At 37.8% G+C, this 14,058-nt stretch overlaps 1 protein-coding gene across 1 annotated transcript; it reads right to left on the bottom strand.

Moving 5' to 3' along the window:
- Positions 1-263: 263 nt before the first annotated feature.
- Positions 264-12,276, bottom strand: LOC111865973 (nucleolar protein 9; the record flags this gene model as incomplete). Its single annotated transcript, XM_023854419.2, is given in 2 exon segments — positions 264-800; positions 11,467-12,276. Coding segments are annotated over 2 exon segments (1,089 nt in total), but the record flags the coding sequence as incomplete, so codon positions are not given.
- Between the last annotated feature and the right edge of the window lie 1,782 nt (positions 12,277-14,058).

The following is a 14,058-nucleotide window of genomic DNA, read 5'->3' on the forward strand; positions in this document are numbered from 1 at the left end:
AAGTCAGTGTGTTTTGCTACATTAAGACAGTTCAAAACGTTGTGTATGTCCTCTGAATAAATTTACATAAGCTTTTGAAGTTGTAAAGCTCTTCTTGAAACACCTTGTATTATGGACTCAGAAACATAAAGGCTAATAGCAGGAACCTGTGAAACTTGGCTGTAGATAACATTCTCAAGATAAAAGACTACAAGAATGGCATACAAAAACAGAAAATGATAAAATGTTTAACATATTACTGAAATAAGATCTTTCATAATGTATAACTATTTCCAAATGCCATCTTATTACCAGTAAGTACATATAATCTGTACAGACATGATTCTAAATCAAATTTAAATCACCACATGATACAGAAGAAAGTGACAATGTCAAATATAAAATCCTTAACATAGTATGCATCTTCACATAACAGAATGATGTTTGCCACTGTTAAGCTGCCACATTAAGACAACACTACATAAATTCAGATGCAAAAAGGTCTTTTATGTTTTGAAAATGGTATGATATCAGATCACATTTCAGCTAGATTTCCCAAAATCTTCAATAATATTTGCAAACAGCTTCTTTTTGCGGAATTCCTTTCCTTGCAAATCTTTCCATTCATCTTGTCGATGCTTATAAAGTGACAGGCAGTATTTACTGGCTAGAATGCTGCCGTACTGGTTACTATTCAAGACTGGTTCTTTAGGGGAGAGTTCATCCATGATTAGAAACTTCTGTTTCAGACTTGCCACATCCCAGATTGCATCCACACTGCGTGATCCATGTTTTGTGCAAGCCACTACCACATACAGTCCCTGTTGAGAGAAAGAATTGTATTAATTTCCTTCCTAGGAAAGTACAAATATATGCTACTCACATTCTGTGATTGCATCCCCAGGATTATTGGTCTGAACCCACATAATTCCATCTCTACTATAACAATGAGAATTAGTTTAATATGAGTATTCCCAATATCCCGATATGCAGGCCTACAGCATGATGCATTTGTGTCACAAGACTTTTAAAACTTTTCACAAAAAGTCTTGTGTATCATCATTAAAAATAGGATGCTAACTATGTTCTAAAATGCAAACTACAATTTCTAACACTTACTTACTTACTCATGGAGCTGAGCCCTTCTGGAGGAGCCGCCAATTCTGCAGCTACTCAAGAATTTCCCAGCATTTTATGGAACCCAAAAGTTCATTACCGTGTTCACAAGAGCCCTACACTGGTCCCTATCCTGAGCCAGATCAATCCAACCCATACCATCCCATCCTATCTAAGATCCATTTTACATTTCCAACACAACAATTTGTAAATTCATTAAGGCACACATTTATTTAACATACTGTGTTGTTATGTCGACTATCAGCTGTGGTTCACAAATATCCATATCCTAAGGGGAATCAAATGTACCAGGGAAGACCATGTCAGTTATCAAGATCAGGTGACCTGTGATCCAGCATCATATTTCAATACAGTAAATAAAACAATCATGGATTTCTCTCATCAATTATCAGGTGAATCTCAAAGAGAGGTAAGTTAATGCAGCATTTGTCTTTTTAATTTCCAGCATCACACCAACTATTCATAATGCATTTATCAGACAAAATTTCCACTCACATGGGAACTAAATTATTTGGAATTACCACTGGTAATCAAACATTAACACTTATGCGAGATGCACAAATAATATAATAATAATAATAATAAGTCAGTTAAATTATCAGAGTGTTTGCCAATGGGGAAAGCCTATAGGCAAGCATTTAAAATAAGAATACAACAAAGACAGAAACACAAAATGAGAGAAAACATAAATAATATGGTAGTCTAAACAGATTTATGCATAAGAATGTTATCCTCTGAGGAAACTGTGTTCCTTCTGAAAATAAGAAATTTACATACACTACTAGTACTGCTGGCATATCTGGATGAAGGAATTATCTTACAGCATTGCTTATCCATGACAGAGTGACACTTCACTTTCCCCTTCAAACCATCAAGACAAAATAAAACATGAAGTGTTTCCAGCAACAAGTCTCAATTGTGAGAAAAGGTGGACTGATAAAAGTGATTATAATGTAAATTTCATTTTTTTTTTATATTTTTCAAGCTACTGGAATCTGCCCATGTAAGATTCTTCCAAGAAACTAATGCAAGCTTTGACCAAATTACAGTAATGAATAAATGAGACAAAATTAACATACTGCTAAAAATACAGTTTACTGTCAAGTAAAATAATGAGATCTTACGTGCAGTTAATATGCAAAATTAAAACACAACCAGCTGAAATGGAGTCAATACTAATAGATTTACAAGTAAAAGAAATAACATTAGTCTCCTGAACTTTGAGATTCATGTTGTTGTTATCACAGAAGTAGTAGTGGTGGTGGTGTGTAGTCTTTTATCTTATTTTATTTATTTGCTACTTTATTATAACATAAACTTGAGGCAAGAGTTTTATGTCAGTACATAACACGATGTGTTGCACTGATAAGGATCCACATCAGTATTTTTCAATGACTACGTATTCCCGTGTACAACTTCCTGATGATGGTCTTATGTGACGAAACATGTAGAAGTATAAGATCGAAAACAAAAACTGTATTTGTTGTGCTGATGGTGACATTATTCTTATATATATATATTTCTTGAGGTCCATGAATAGTCTGTGCAATGTCTCATTGTACTCCCATTTTTTCCTCCATTGTACCTGATCAGTTACATTGCAAGTCAAAACCCACAATGATCGTCCCCAATAATTTCCTCTACATATGGACTTGAACATTTGACAGAAGAATATTGGATAAAATTTCATACAAAGTCGGTAACAGTGACATGCCACAATAATTACATTTGTACCGCCCTTCTTATACACTGGTAAAATAACAGCCTCCTTCCACTCCTGAGGCAACCTCTGCATTAGCAATTTCAACTTCAAAATGACTAGGATCAGATGTATTTCCATCTGCCTAACACTAACCCTATAAACACTCAACAGCTTAGAAAAGTAATTCTTCCACCCTCTTAAAGTTGTCAGAACCTGCAAGCAGATTAACATTCTCGCCCTTTAACATGTTAGCTTTAGGCTGGTAATCCTTGAATTAATTTATCCCTCTATATAAGTTTCTAGTGTTCTTGTTCTTACTGTGTGTTGAATGCTCATTAATGTTGTTTTTACATTTTTTTTCCTGAAGTGTCAATTAGCTTCACATTTTTCACTGTTCAGATTATCTCCATTTATTTGGCTCAGGTCCTGTAACTACCGCAATTTGGCTTGTTTCCTTTCATCTATCAGTTCTGAACATCCTTCATCAAAAGATGGCTTAGGGTGCTTCAAGTCATAATATCCTAAACTCTCTTTGGCTGAAATTTTTATATTCTGTCAAACAGTTTCCCAAGCTTTACTGACATTCACATCATCATCTAAATTTCCCAAAGCTATGAACCAGTTTCATAGTTTAACCTGGCACTGTTCTTCACCTTCTGCCTCATTTAGTTCCTTGAGACTGAATCTACACCAATCTTTTGTGTTGCTCTTTCACTTTCCCTAACTTCTGCAATCAGGAGATGGTGATTAGAATTACAGTCTGCTATCACGGAAGACTGGACATCAAGTGCATTTAAATGCCATCTCCCATCAAAATGTTGTCAACCTGACTGTGTGTCTTTCCATCAGAACATGTCCAAGCGAATTTATGTATGTTGCAAGGTAAGAACATTGTACTCATGATAATCAGATTTTCAGATATAGTAAAGTTTACCGCTCCAACTCCATTATCATTATTAATTTCATGTAAACTCTCATTCCCAATTGTTTGTTTGAAAATATCTTCTCTACCTACTTTGGCAATGACTTAGGGAATTGACAGAATACACTTGACTAACAAACTTGACCCTTTTAACTGCTGACATGATTCTTTTAAGTACAGAGAACTGCCTCTAATTCACAATCCCCATTCCAATTTCCAGAGAAAAATGTATAATCATCCACTGGTTCAGTGCCACCCTTGTCCCATCTAGTACAAAAAAGACAAACAGGTCACATAGTTACACATAATTAACATTTTGGGCATGATTATTTGTATTCATTCCACACTACCTTCCTTTCAACCTATCAGAGACAGAAGGATGCTTTTGCTTACCCATCATCTCCATGATGTGACAATATGCAGTTCACCACAAATAAGGCCATGATAAATGTATGGTAACTGAAGTCTATAAACAACCCTATTCTAGATAATATGCCAGAGCCTGTAAGCAGTTGCCTCAGTTTTACCCTATGACTGCCAAGCGGCACCATACAACTACCTGCCAGAAATGTCACGGCTGTTTGGAGTAAATGCTCAGGAAAACAAAAACCCACAATACTTCCTCAGATTACCTTCAATATTTAACAGACTTAGAAGACATAAAAGTCTCCTCCTTCCTCTAAGTATCTGTGTATAGCAATCGATGTATCTACTGACAAATGGTTATTAACATTAAGCTAATCTCTCTAGCTCTGACAACCGACACAAGTATGCAGAGCTGACCTAGTCAGCTCATGGTATGAAAAAGGGCTGAAGAGAGTACAGGTGTAGACAAACCCTTCCTCCACAAAAGCACTGCTCTGATCGCCCAAACAGGGTGTGGAAATAAAACTGCACATATTACTGGCCAAACTGCTACGTGGAGGTGAGTGATCAAACCATCAAATTTCATCCACTTTTACCCCTTTGGGGAATGAGGGAGAGAGGATACCATGACCATCCAGTCTGTAATCTCTTACTTCACTATGGATTTTGTGGCTCATTTAACAGAGAGCATCTCACAAATTAAGCAGTTTAATTATACTCTGATAGATAAGCTGATGCTCAAAGGAGATATGAAGACTTGTTAAGTAACCAGTCACCCCACCTGTTTCTTACTGGTGGTCCCTGTGAAAGCACCAGTTAAGTCTTGCTAAGGGTGGTAGTGTTCTGGGGTAAAATGTTAGTTACCATGCTGAGGCCTGAATGGCACTGAGAGAGAGAGCAGTGTAATGAACAGTGCCTTTGGGATACAAGGTGACCTCCCATTGTATCAAGCCTTCCACTTGCATGCATTGCTCTATGGAGGATGACATTAGATTTTCCTAGTTAAATGTGTCAGATGGAGCTATTGCAGTGGTCCCTGATGATTTTCAGCAACCACCTGGCTCTAGAGGAGACATAACCAAAGATCCCTTTGAAGAGGTCCCTGGATCCTCTCACCATGCATTTGGGGAGCTGAGCTGCTGTAGGGGTCTTTGGATGTCTAGGTACCTACTGTCCTTTGACAGGAACACAACAGGCAACAGGACTGCTGATTGGCCACTGCACACTGAGACTGCATCTATATGTTACAGACTCTGAAAATCACCATGTCTCTCTGAAGGGATTAGCAAGACTGGGGGTGGTCTAAGTACCTGGGGAACTAAGCTGGGCCTCCCATAACATAACATAACATTGCATTCCATTCCATGGATCCAAAGTTAGTCAAAATGACTGTAGGCTGTGGAATATGTCATATGAATACAAAACATATGTACAGTCCGAATGGAGTTCTCACACAAGAGAAACCAAGAATACACAGTGATTATACACAAGGCTATTTAAAGATACATAAGTTATTTTCTAGACAATAGGTATTCATCAACAGAGTAGAATGAATGTGTATTTAAGTATCGTTTCAGTGCTATTTTAAATCATGCTTTTTCATTTATAAGACCTTTGAGATCAAATGGCAGATTATTAAAAATTTTGATCCCAGCATAATATGCGCTTTTCTAAAAGCATGAGAGGTTAGCAACTGGTTTATGAAGACAGTGTTTGTGTCGTGTTAACACTGTGTACATCTGCATTCGTCTGAAAATGTTCTTTGTTATTTGTAATTATTAATGAATATATACTACTCTGTCCAAAAAGTACCCGACCTTGAGCCGGGAAAACAAAGTTCTGTATCTGGGTGGTTACAATACCTAATCCCCTTCAAAGTAGGCCCCTTGTGACTCCACACACTTAGCCCAGCAGTCCTTCAATCACTGGAAGCAGTTCTGGAAGGCTTCTTTTGGAATGGCATGCAGATGCGCCGTCACGTTCTGTATGATGTCCTCGTGGCTGTCAAAATGACAGCCTTTTAGCAGTGTCTTCAATCTCGGGAACAGCCAGAAATCACAAGGAGCCATGTCAGGAGAGTAAGGAGCCTGGCGAACCTGCAGAATGCCATGCTTGGCCAGGAAACCCTGGGTCAGGTGCGATGAATGAGCTGGGGTGGTGTCAAGATGCAGCTGCCAGTTGCGTGTGTCCCACAGCTCCGGTCTCTTGCGGTTTGGCGCAAGGACTTCTTGGTAGTACTCCTTATTGACAGTCTGGCCTAGTGGTGCATACTCATGATGCACAACACCCCGGTAATAAAAAAAGTCAGTATCACATTCACATTGCTCCAAACCTGTCATGCTCTTTTGGGCCTTGGGGATGTTGGATGCTTCCATTGTGATGCCTGGACCTTGGTTTCTGGGTCATATTTGTACACCCACAACTCGTCACCAGTGATCACAGTCTTCAGGAACTCAGGATCCCTGTTGGCACACTCCAGCATGTCCTGTGCAACCTCAGGGCGGAGTTGTTGCTGCTCCAGCGAAAGCAGCTTGGGCACAAATTTTGCCGCCACTCTTCGCATGCCCAAATCCTCAGTTAAAATTGTGTTTGCGGAACCTCTGCTGATCCCAACCTCATCAGCAACTTCACGGATGGCCAAACGACGGTCCTCCATGATCAGTGTCCGCACTTTTTCAATGACATCAACATTTTGGCTTGTTGATGGTCTCCCGGAATGCTGCTCACTGTCCGCCAACATACGGCTATGTTTAAAGTGGTTGAACCACTCTTTAATTTGAGTGACCCCCATTGCATCATTGCCAAAAGCCTGCTGAATTTTGCGAATTGTTTCCGCTTGGGTATCCCCAAGTTTCTGACAAAACTTAATGCAGTATCGCTTCTCCAAGCATTCTGTCATCTTGAGCGAAACGAGAATGTGCCAAATACATGTTACACCACTTCACTATCTGACAGCCACAGATGCATCCGGTGGTGTTGCGAGTCAGCAAAAAATCATGCATGCGCATGAAAGTCCCTTCTACCACTACGCTCAGTTTCCCTTCTCCTTGGGCCATTACTTACAGTGGAAAAAAATAAAGTTGGGTACTTTTTGGACCTACAGTATATTCACAAGGAAAAGTTAAGATCTGTAGTCTCTTAAATAGATCTCTACAGGAATTACGGGATTTGACAACCATCATGATTGTAACAATTTTCTTTTGCAATGTAAATACCTTTTCACTGTCAGACGAATTACCCCAGAAAATTATTCCATACTTCATTAAAGAGTGAAAGTAAGCAAAACAGACTGATCTGAGAGTGTCAATGTTACTAATATGTAACATGAATCTAACTGCATAACATGCTCTACTTAGCTGTGGAATCCACTGATCGATATAGTTTTTCCAGTTTAAATGATTATCAATTTGCAAGCCAAGGAGTTTTGTGTTTACTCCCTCTTCTATATATTTATCATTATATCCAATGTTTAATGGATATTGTAGAGTTTTTTCTCATAAATTTTATTAGATTTGTTTTTCTAGGTTCAGGAACAGCTTGTTTGCAGAAAACCATTTACTCATTTGCGAAAGAACCTTGTTTGATAACATGCAGAAATCGTCTAAATTTTACCAGAAATTATAACACTGGTGTCATCTGCAAATATTATAGGTATTGATGAGGTCCTTAGTGTAGGAGGGAGGTCGTTTATATAAATTACGAAATGCAAAGGCCCCAAAATTGACCCATGTTTTATTATTCCCCAGTTTGAGTAGGTACTTTGGATTGAATTTGATGATTTGATTTCAATCTTTTGTTTTCTATCTGTTAGGTAGAATATGAACCAACTTAACGTTGTTCCTTGAATGCCAAAAGAATGTAATTTAGTTAATAAAATTTCATGATTTATTCAGTCAAAAGCCTTTGCCAAGTCACAGAATATTCCACTAACATGCATTTTTTGATTAACAGATTTCAACACACTGTCTGTTAACTTAAAGGCTGTATTTTCAATGGGAATTCCTTTCCTAAAGCCAAACTGTTCTGGGACTAGTACATGGTGCAATCAAAAAGTTCCCAAAAATTGAATTTTACAGGTGAATGGTTATGAGTACATCAAAATAGTGCTAGGTGTCTACCCACACACCCTTCTTGAATCAGTGTGGTAAGCGGCATCGAGTTGAGTGGTTGGGTTTATTGTTGGTGAACGTACGAGTATTCCCATTGTTGTGTTTCTGTGAGTTTGCAGTTTTGCGATGGCTGACATGAGAGAGCAGCATGTCTGTATAAAGTTTTGTTTTAAACTTGGGAAAACCGCTGCAGAAATGCACCAAATGTCAAAGCAAGCTTTTGGTGACAAGTTTAGGCCAGACACAAACTTATGACTGGTATAAGCGTTTCAAAAATGGCCTAACATTGACTGCTGATGACGATCATTCAGGACAGCCACCAACCGGCACCACACCAGAAAATGTGGCGAAAGTTAGGAATCTGATTCTGCAAGATCGTAGACTGACCATCCAAGATTTCTGTTACACCTTGGGACTAAGTAATGGTACATGTCAACGAATTTTGTCAGAGGAACTGAACATGAGGAGGATTGGGGTGAAGTTTGTGCCATGACTGCTGAAAAATGAACAGAAGCAGCATTGCTTGGAAGTCTGCAGGGAACTTCAATAACAGCTTCAAGTGGATCCACACTTTCTTTCGAAGGTTGTCACTGGTGACAAAAGTTGGGTTTATGGCTACGACCCTGAAAGTAAGCAGCAATCGTCACAATGGAAGAGCCTTTTTCACCTTGGCCAAAAAAAGCTCGACAAATCGACAGCAACATTAAGTCCATCTTGATCTGTTTTTCTGATATTGACGGGATTGTTCATAAGTTCGTCCCTCCTGGTCAGATAGTCAATAAAGAGTTCTATCATGATATTCTAAGGAGTTTCAGGGAGGACATGAGTAGAAAACGTCCAGAGAAGTGGCACATGAATGACTGGGTATTCCACCGTGACAATGCATGACCACATATGGCTTACATTGTGTAGGAATTTTTGGATAAAAGCAAGGTGGCAGTTGTTCCCCACCCACCGTACTCGCCAGACTTAGCTCCATGCGACTTCTTTCTCTTCCCCAAGATGAAAATCAAGTTGAAGGGGCGAAGATTTGATACAGTTGAGGAAATTCAAGCGGAAACGCAGACGGTACTAAACACAGTAACAAAGAAAGACTTCCAGGATGCATTTCAAAAGTGACAGAAACGCTGGGATCAGTGTATGCACTCCCAAGGGGACTACTTTGAAGGTCATGGTGCAGAATAAGATCCAGGTAAGATGTAATAGTTTTTATTAATATATTTTGGGAACTTTTGGATAGCACCACATATATTTTTACTCTGAAAATAATGGCTTAAAATATTGTGCATAACTTTTTCAAGAACTTTAGAGAAAGTAGTTAGCAGTGAACTTGGCCTGTAGTTTGACATACTAGTCTTGTTCCCTTTTTTATATAGTGGTCTAATTACTGAATCTTAAGACGATCAGGAAAGATTCCTGTGGACAGTGAGTGATTATAAATGTGAGTTAATGGGCTACTGATCAGAGATGCACAAACTTTTAAATTTTACTTGTTATTCCATCATAACCTGAAGAGTTTTTTTTTCTGAGGGAATGTATTATACTTTTTATTTCAGTTTCAGTGGTTGGAATGGTTTTAATACAAGGGAATGTTCTAGGAAATTCCTCTCTTAAAAATGATATGGCATTATCTCCCACTTTCTGATGCAAGTTTAGATTTTCTGTAACTGTCAGAAAAAAAGTATTGCAGGCATCCGCAATTTCTCCTGGGTCCTTAACTGTTTCATCATTTATAAGGAAAGATGGTATCTCTTCAGTCAGATGTGATTTTCTTGTTTCATGTTTTATTATATTCTTGGTTGTTTTTATCTGATTATTCGATTCTGCTATAAGCCTACAGTAATGCTGCCTTTTAGCCTCTTTTATAACTCTACTCAGGATTTTGCAATACCTTATGTAGTATGCTCTCATGTAGGGATTATTACTGCTCCTGCTGTCTATAGACAGATGCCTTTTATGTTTACAAGATATTTTTATTCCTTGTGTAATCCAGTGGTTTTTTATTCTACTTAATTTTATTTTGCGCAGGAAAACTGGCTTCAAAAATATTTATAAAAAAAAGGAGTTAAACTTATAATTTGTATCCTTATTTTTGAAAACAGGTTCCCATGTTTCATTTTCTAATAGATGTTGAAAATGAGCAATGGTTTCACTATTTATTTCTCTGGTTCTCTATTTCAAGGGCACTGAATTTACTTTCACAATATTATTATCTACCGTAAGAAATCGAGCATCATGGTCAGAGAGGCTGTTGACTATAGAATATGTACAAGAAGAGCTTAACCTTGCATTATTTATAATGATATTATCAATGACTGTACTTGAGCAATTTTGAACTCTTGTTGTGCAATTCACTGTGTGACAGATTGTATGTCCTTATTAAAAGAATTTACTTTATTATATTTAAGCATCCTCTTGCACTCCATACGATAAATGATATAATGAAACAAACTCCGTCTCAAGTGCAAACAATATATTTTGTGTCTTTGTGTCCTGACAGTACATTAGACAGCACACGTAGTAAAGAATAGCAGCGGCACGCACACAGAAAGACTACACAGGATAACACTTATACAGTGTGGGAACAAGAACTAGCCGCTGCAGCACTTTAAACACAGGGCGAATAACCCTAACAATTTTAAATTTTAAAAATTAGAGGAAAAAATTTTAAAAGTTTTTTAAAATTAGAACTAAAGATTTTATTATAGTGCTATTACAATAAAGTCAAAATTAATGTGTGTAAAATAATCCACAAACCAGACAGCTATCAATGAAGTAGAAGTTGATAATAACAAGGAAAGTGCTTTTAAATGTTAAATTTTGAGCTGGGTGCAGTGTGACAGCGATGTGAGTGTTATACACCTGATGATGGCCGTCTGAGGCCGAAACATGTAGTGTAGGGGAGCAAAATCAAAGACACAAAATATATTGTTTGCACTTGAGACGGAGTTTGTATCATTATAACATTTATAGAATTTGTTTTTTTTTTACTGCTTTCATTGAAATAGTTTATGTTTATGTCTCCACAGATTATAAACTCTGACTTCGGACTGTACAGATATTTCAAACTTGCATCTAGTTTCCTTAGAAATTCATTAACCACTTCTGAAGGGTTTCTGTAGAGGCTTAATATCATTAGGTGAGATGTTTTGGTTACTAGCTGTATTGCGCAGATAATTCACTACGACATAATTGCCAATCATATGAGGTATACATGCAGAAAACAGTAATGTACAGCTCGTTAGACCTACCTGGAGTTTCTTAATAATTCTGTCTCTACTTTTTTCACCAACAAATTCACTCTTCATAAATGCATCCATTACATGACATCCTTTTGGATCAGTTAACATTGTTTTGAGATCACCAGTGTTCATGTCCAAAAGACTATTTACAGCCTGAATTGGTTTATTAAAGTTGAGCAATGTCTGAAGTATTAAAGATCCATGGAGGTGAATGAACAACTTGTTAGAAGTAATTTGCTCTTCATAGGTGACAAGACTTAAGGTAAGTGGAGACATGAGTGACTGTCTCTCTTTAGGCTCTATACAATGTAATGCTTTCATTAACAATTTTTGAAAGTTTCCTTGTTTAGTTGAATGCCGCTTGCAAGCTTGGGCAAGGCTTAGAAGTACTCCAGTATTATGACTTTTCAAGATTTCTTCAATAGGTTCTTCCAGCTCACTAAACATTCCTTCAAATTCAGTCCTCTCTGTACAGCAATCCAATAACTTCTGCACTGAAAAATTTGCTATTGGGTGTTGTGACAAGGGTGCCAAATGGTTGATGAAACATTTTGCATATATCTGCGTGAATTTTTTGGGTGATGCATTTGTTATTGCTGCCTCTAAGAGATGTACAGCTGCTACATCTTGAAACACAGGTAACGTGTTCTGTACATCTGGAGTACTTGATTTATATTCACTGTTTTTTATCTGAACTTCTGCATCCTTCCTGAGTGTAAAACATTCATCCAGTAATTTAGAAATAATTTTTTGGGCAAGTTTGTGATCATTTTCCTTTACGACAAACAGTAAGGTCTGCAGTAGTCCTGATGTTAAATTACTGAATGCCAAATCTGAAACAAAATGTATATTTGAGTTTCAGTAACATAAAGTGACTAATCTTATAATATATATATTTTTTACGGTTTAATATTGGTCCAGGATCTAGTTTTAGCCAAATACTAACACAGAAATTGTAAATAGTGTCTGGGCTTCAAACATTAGCTGAGATTTAGTAAAGAACTTTTAAGTACAAGTGATTATTCATCTGATGATACCAATTTTTGACAGGAGAACCATTTTTAAAGGTCTATGTTATAAACTTTTAAGAATGGATATTCACACCTGAGCAAGTTGGTATCTGCCTCCTAACACCACTCATACACTAGGCAGCAATGCATAACAGCAAACTTTTAGCCTACTTTCCTTACTTTGAAGAAACAAAAGGGGATTAAAAAGATCACCCCGCTGTGTTCCCCTCCCCCCATACTCCTGAAAGCTGGAACAGTGGAGCCTGAAGAGATGATTGTTACAATACCATATAAACATATATGTGACATAACACGACGCCTAAAAGCCAGAACAGTGCAGTCAGAGAAATGCCAAGAAAACTGCTATTGCTAGGCAATGGCTCAGTAATTAGGTATGTCAATTCTCTGGTTTCTGCATGCTGCAACTGATTGTTAACCCTGGTCCTTAAAGTCAGATTTACTTTATGACTGGTGGTTTACTGCCATGCAGCTCGTCTTGACACCAAGGCTCCTGAGTTTCTTTTTTCTTTCTCTTTTCTTTTTTGGTGCAACTGAACTCTTGCGGTCATAGTCCTTATGTAACATCCTCTATGATGAGAGGATGGATTTTGTCTTATGAATAGGCTTCGCCTTTGTCTAGTGTACATATCACACATATAGCACACATATGCACTACATACAGTCCTGTGATCATGCCTATCTTACTTACCTTATGCTACAACAGCAGCAGCTTATCTCACTTAATCAGTTGTAAGCTGGACCACTGCCAAGTTTAAGCCTCTTATACGTTCTACATCTGTTTTCGCCTTGCTCTATGCTGGAAACATGTTCATTCTCATGATATGGTACGACTTCCACTTGTTGCCTGCAGAATTTTGTTATATAATCATACACACATGAAAGGTTGAAAGCCGTGTGCAAATTGCGAATCGGTGTGAACCTTGGAAAATTTCCAATGGTGAGGAGAATCTTGTTTTGCATATGTTGCAATTTTAAGAGGTAGGTGTCTGCTGCAAATTTCCAGAGAGGGCAAGCGTAAGTCATCACTCATCTATCAGTGCTTTACGGAAGGTTAGTTTAATGTTGGTACTCAAACGCTCACTTTCAAATAGGGAGCAGATTCTAATATGTCTGAAGGCCTTCACTTCAGTCATTTTTATGTGCAGTCTCCACATAATCCTTGTATTGAAGATTACACTGGGTTATCTAACATGAATGGTCCTTAATCAAAACCAAAATTAGAGTTACTTAACAACTGCCAATTTACCACCAACCAGTTCGTCTTTGCCCCAAGTCCCTTGAGGCTCGGGATCAGACACTTTTTTTTTTCAGCCAAACCCTTGCAGTCATAGTCCTTACATAACATCCTCTCTGCCGAGGAGATTGGTTTCTCTCTTATGAGTATGCTTGGCCTTTTGTGGAGTGTATTGTCACATATCCTAGTAACGTGACAATTAATAGGTTCTCTGGAATGATGAATCGATTTACTGGACAATCACATGGCAGATCTAAAAATACTTATAACACTTCAAGAGGTTACTGGAATAATAACACCAAAGTCTTCAACACTTCCAGTCTTAGATGCTCCTTG

The sequence above is a fragment of the Cryptotermes secundus genome, unplaced genomic scaffold (assembly GCF_002891405.2).
Source record: "Cryptotermes secundus unplaced genomic scaffold, Csec_1.0 scaffold4987, whole genome shotgun sequence".
Lineage (NCBI taxonomy): Eukaryota > Metazoa > Arthropoda > Insecta > Blattodea > Kalotermitidae > Cryptotermes > Cryptotermes secundus.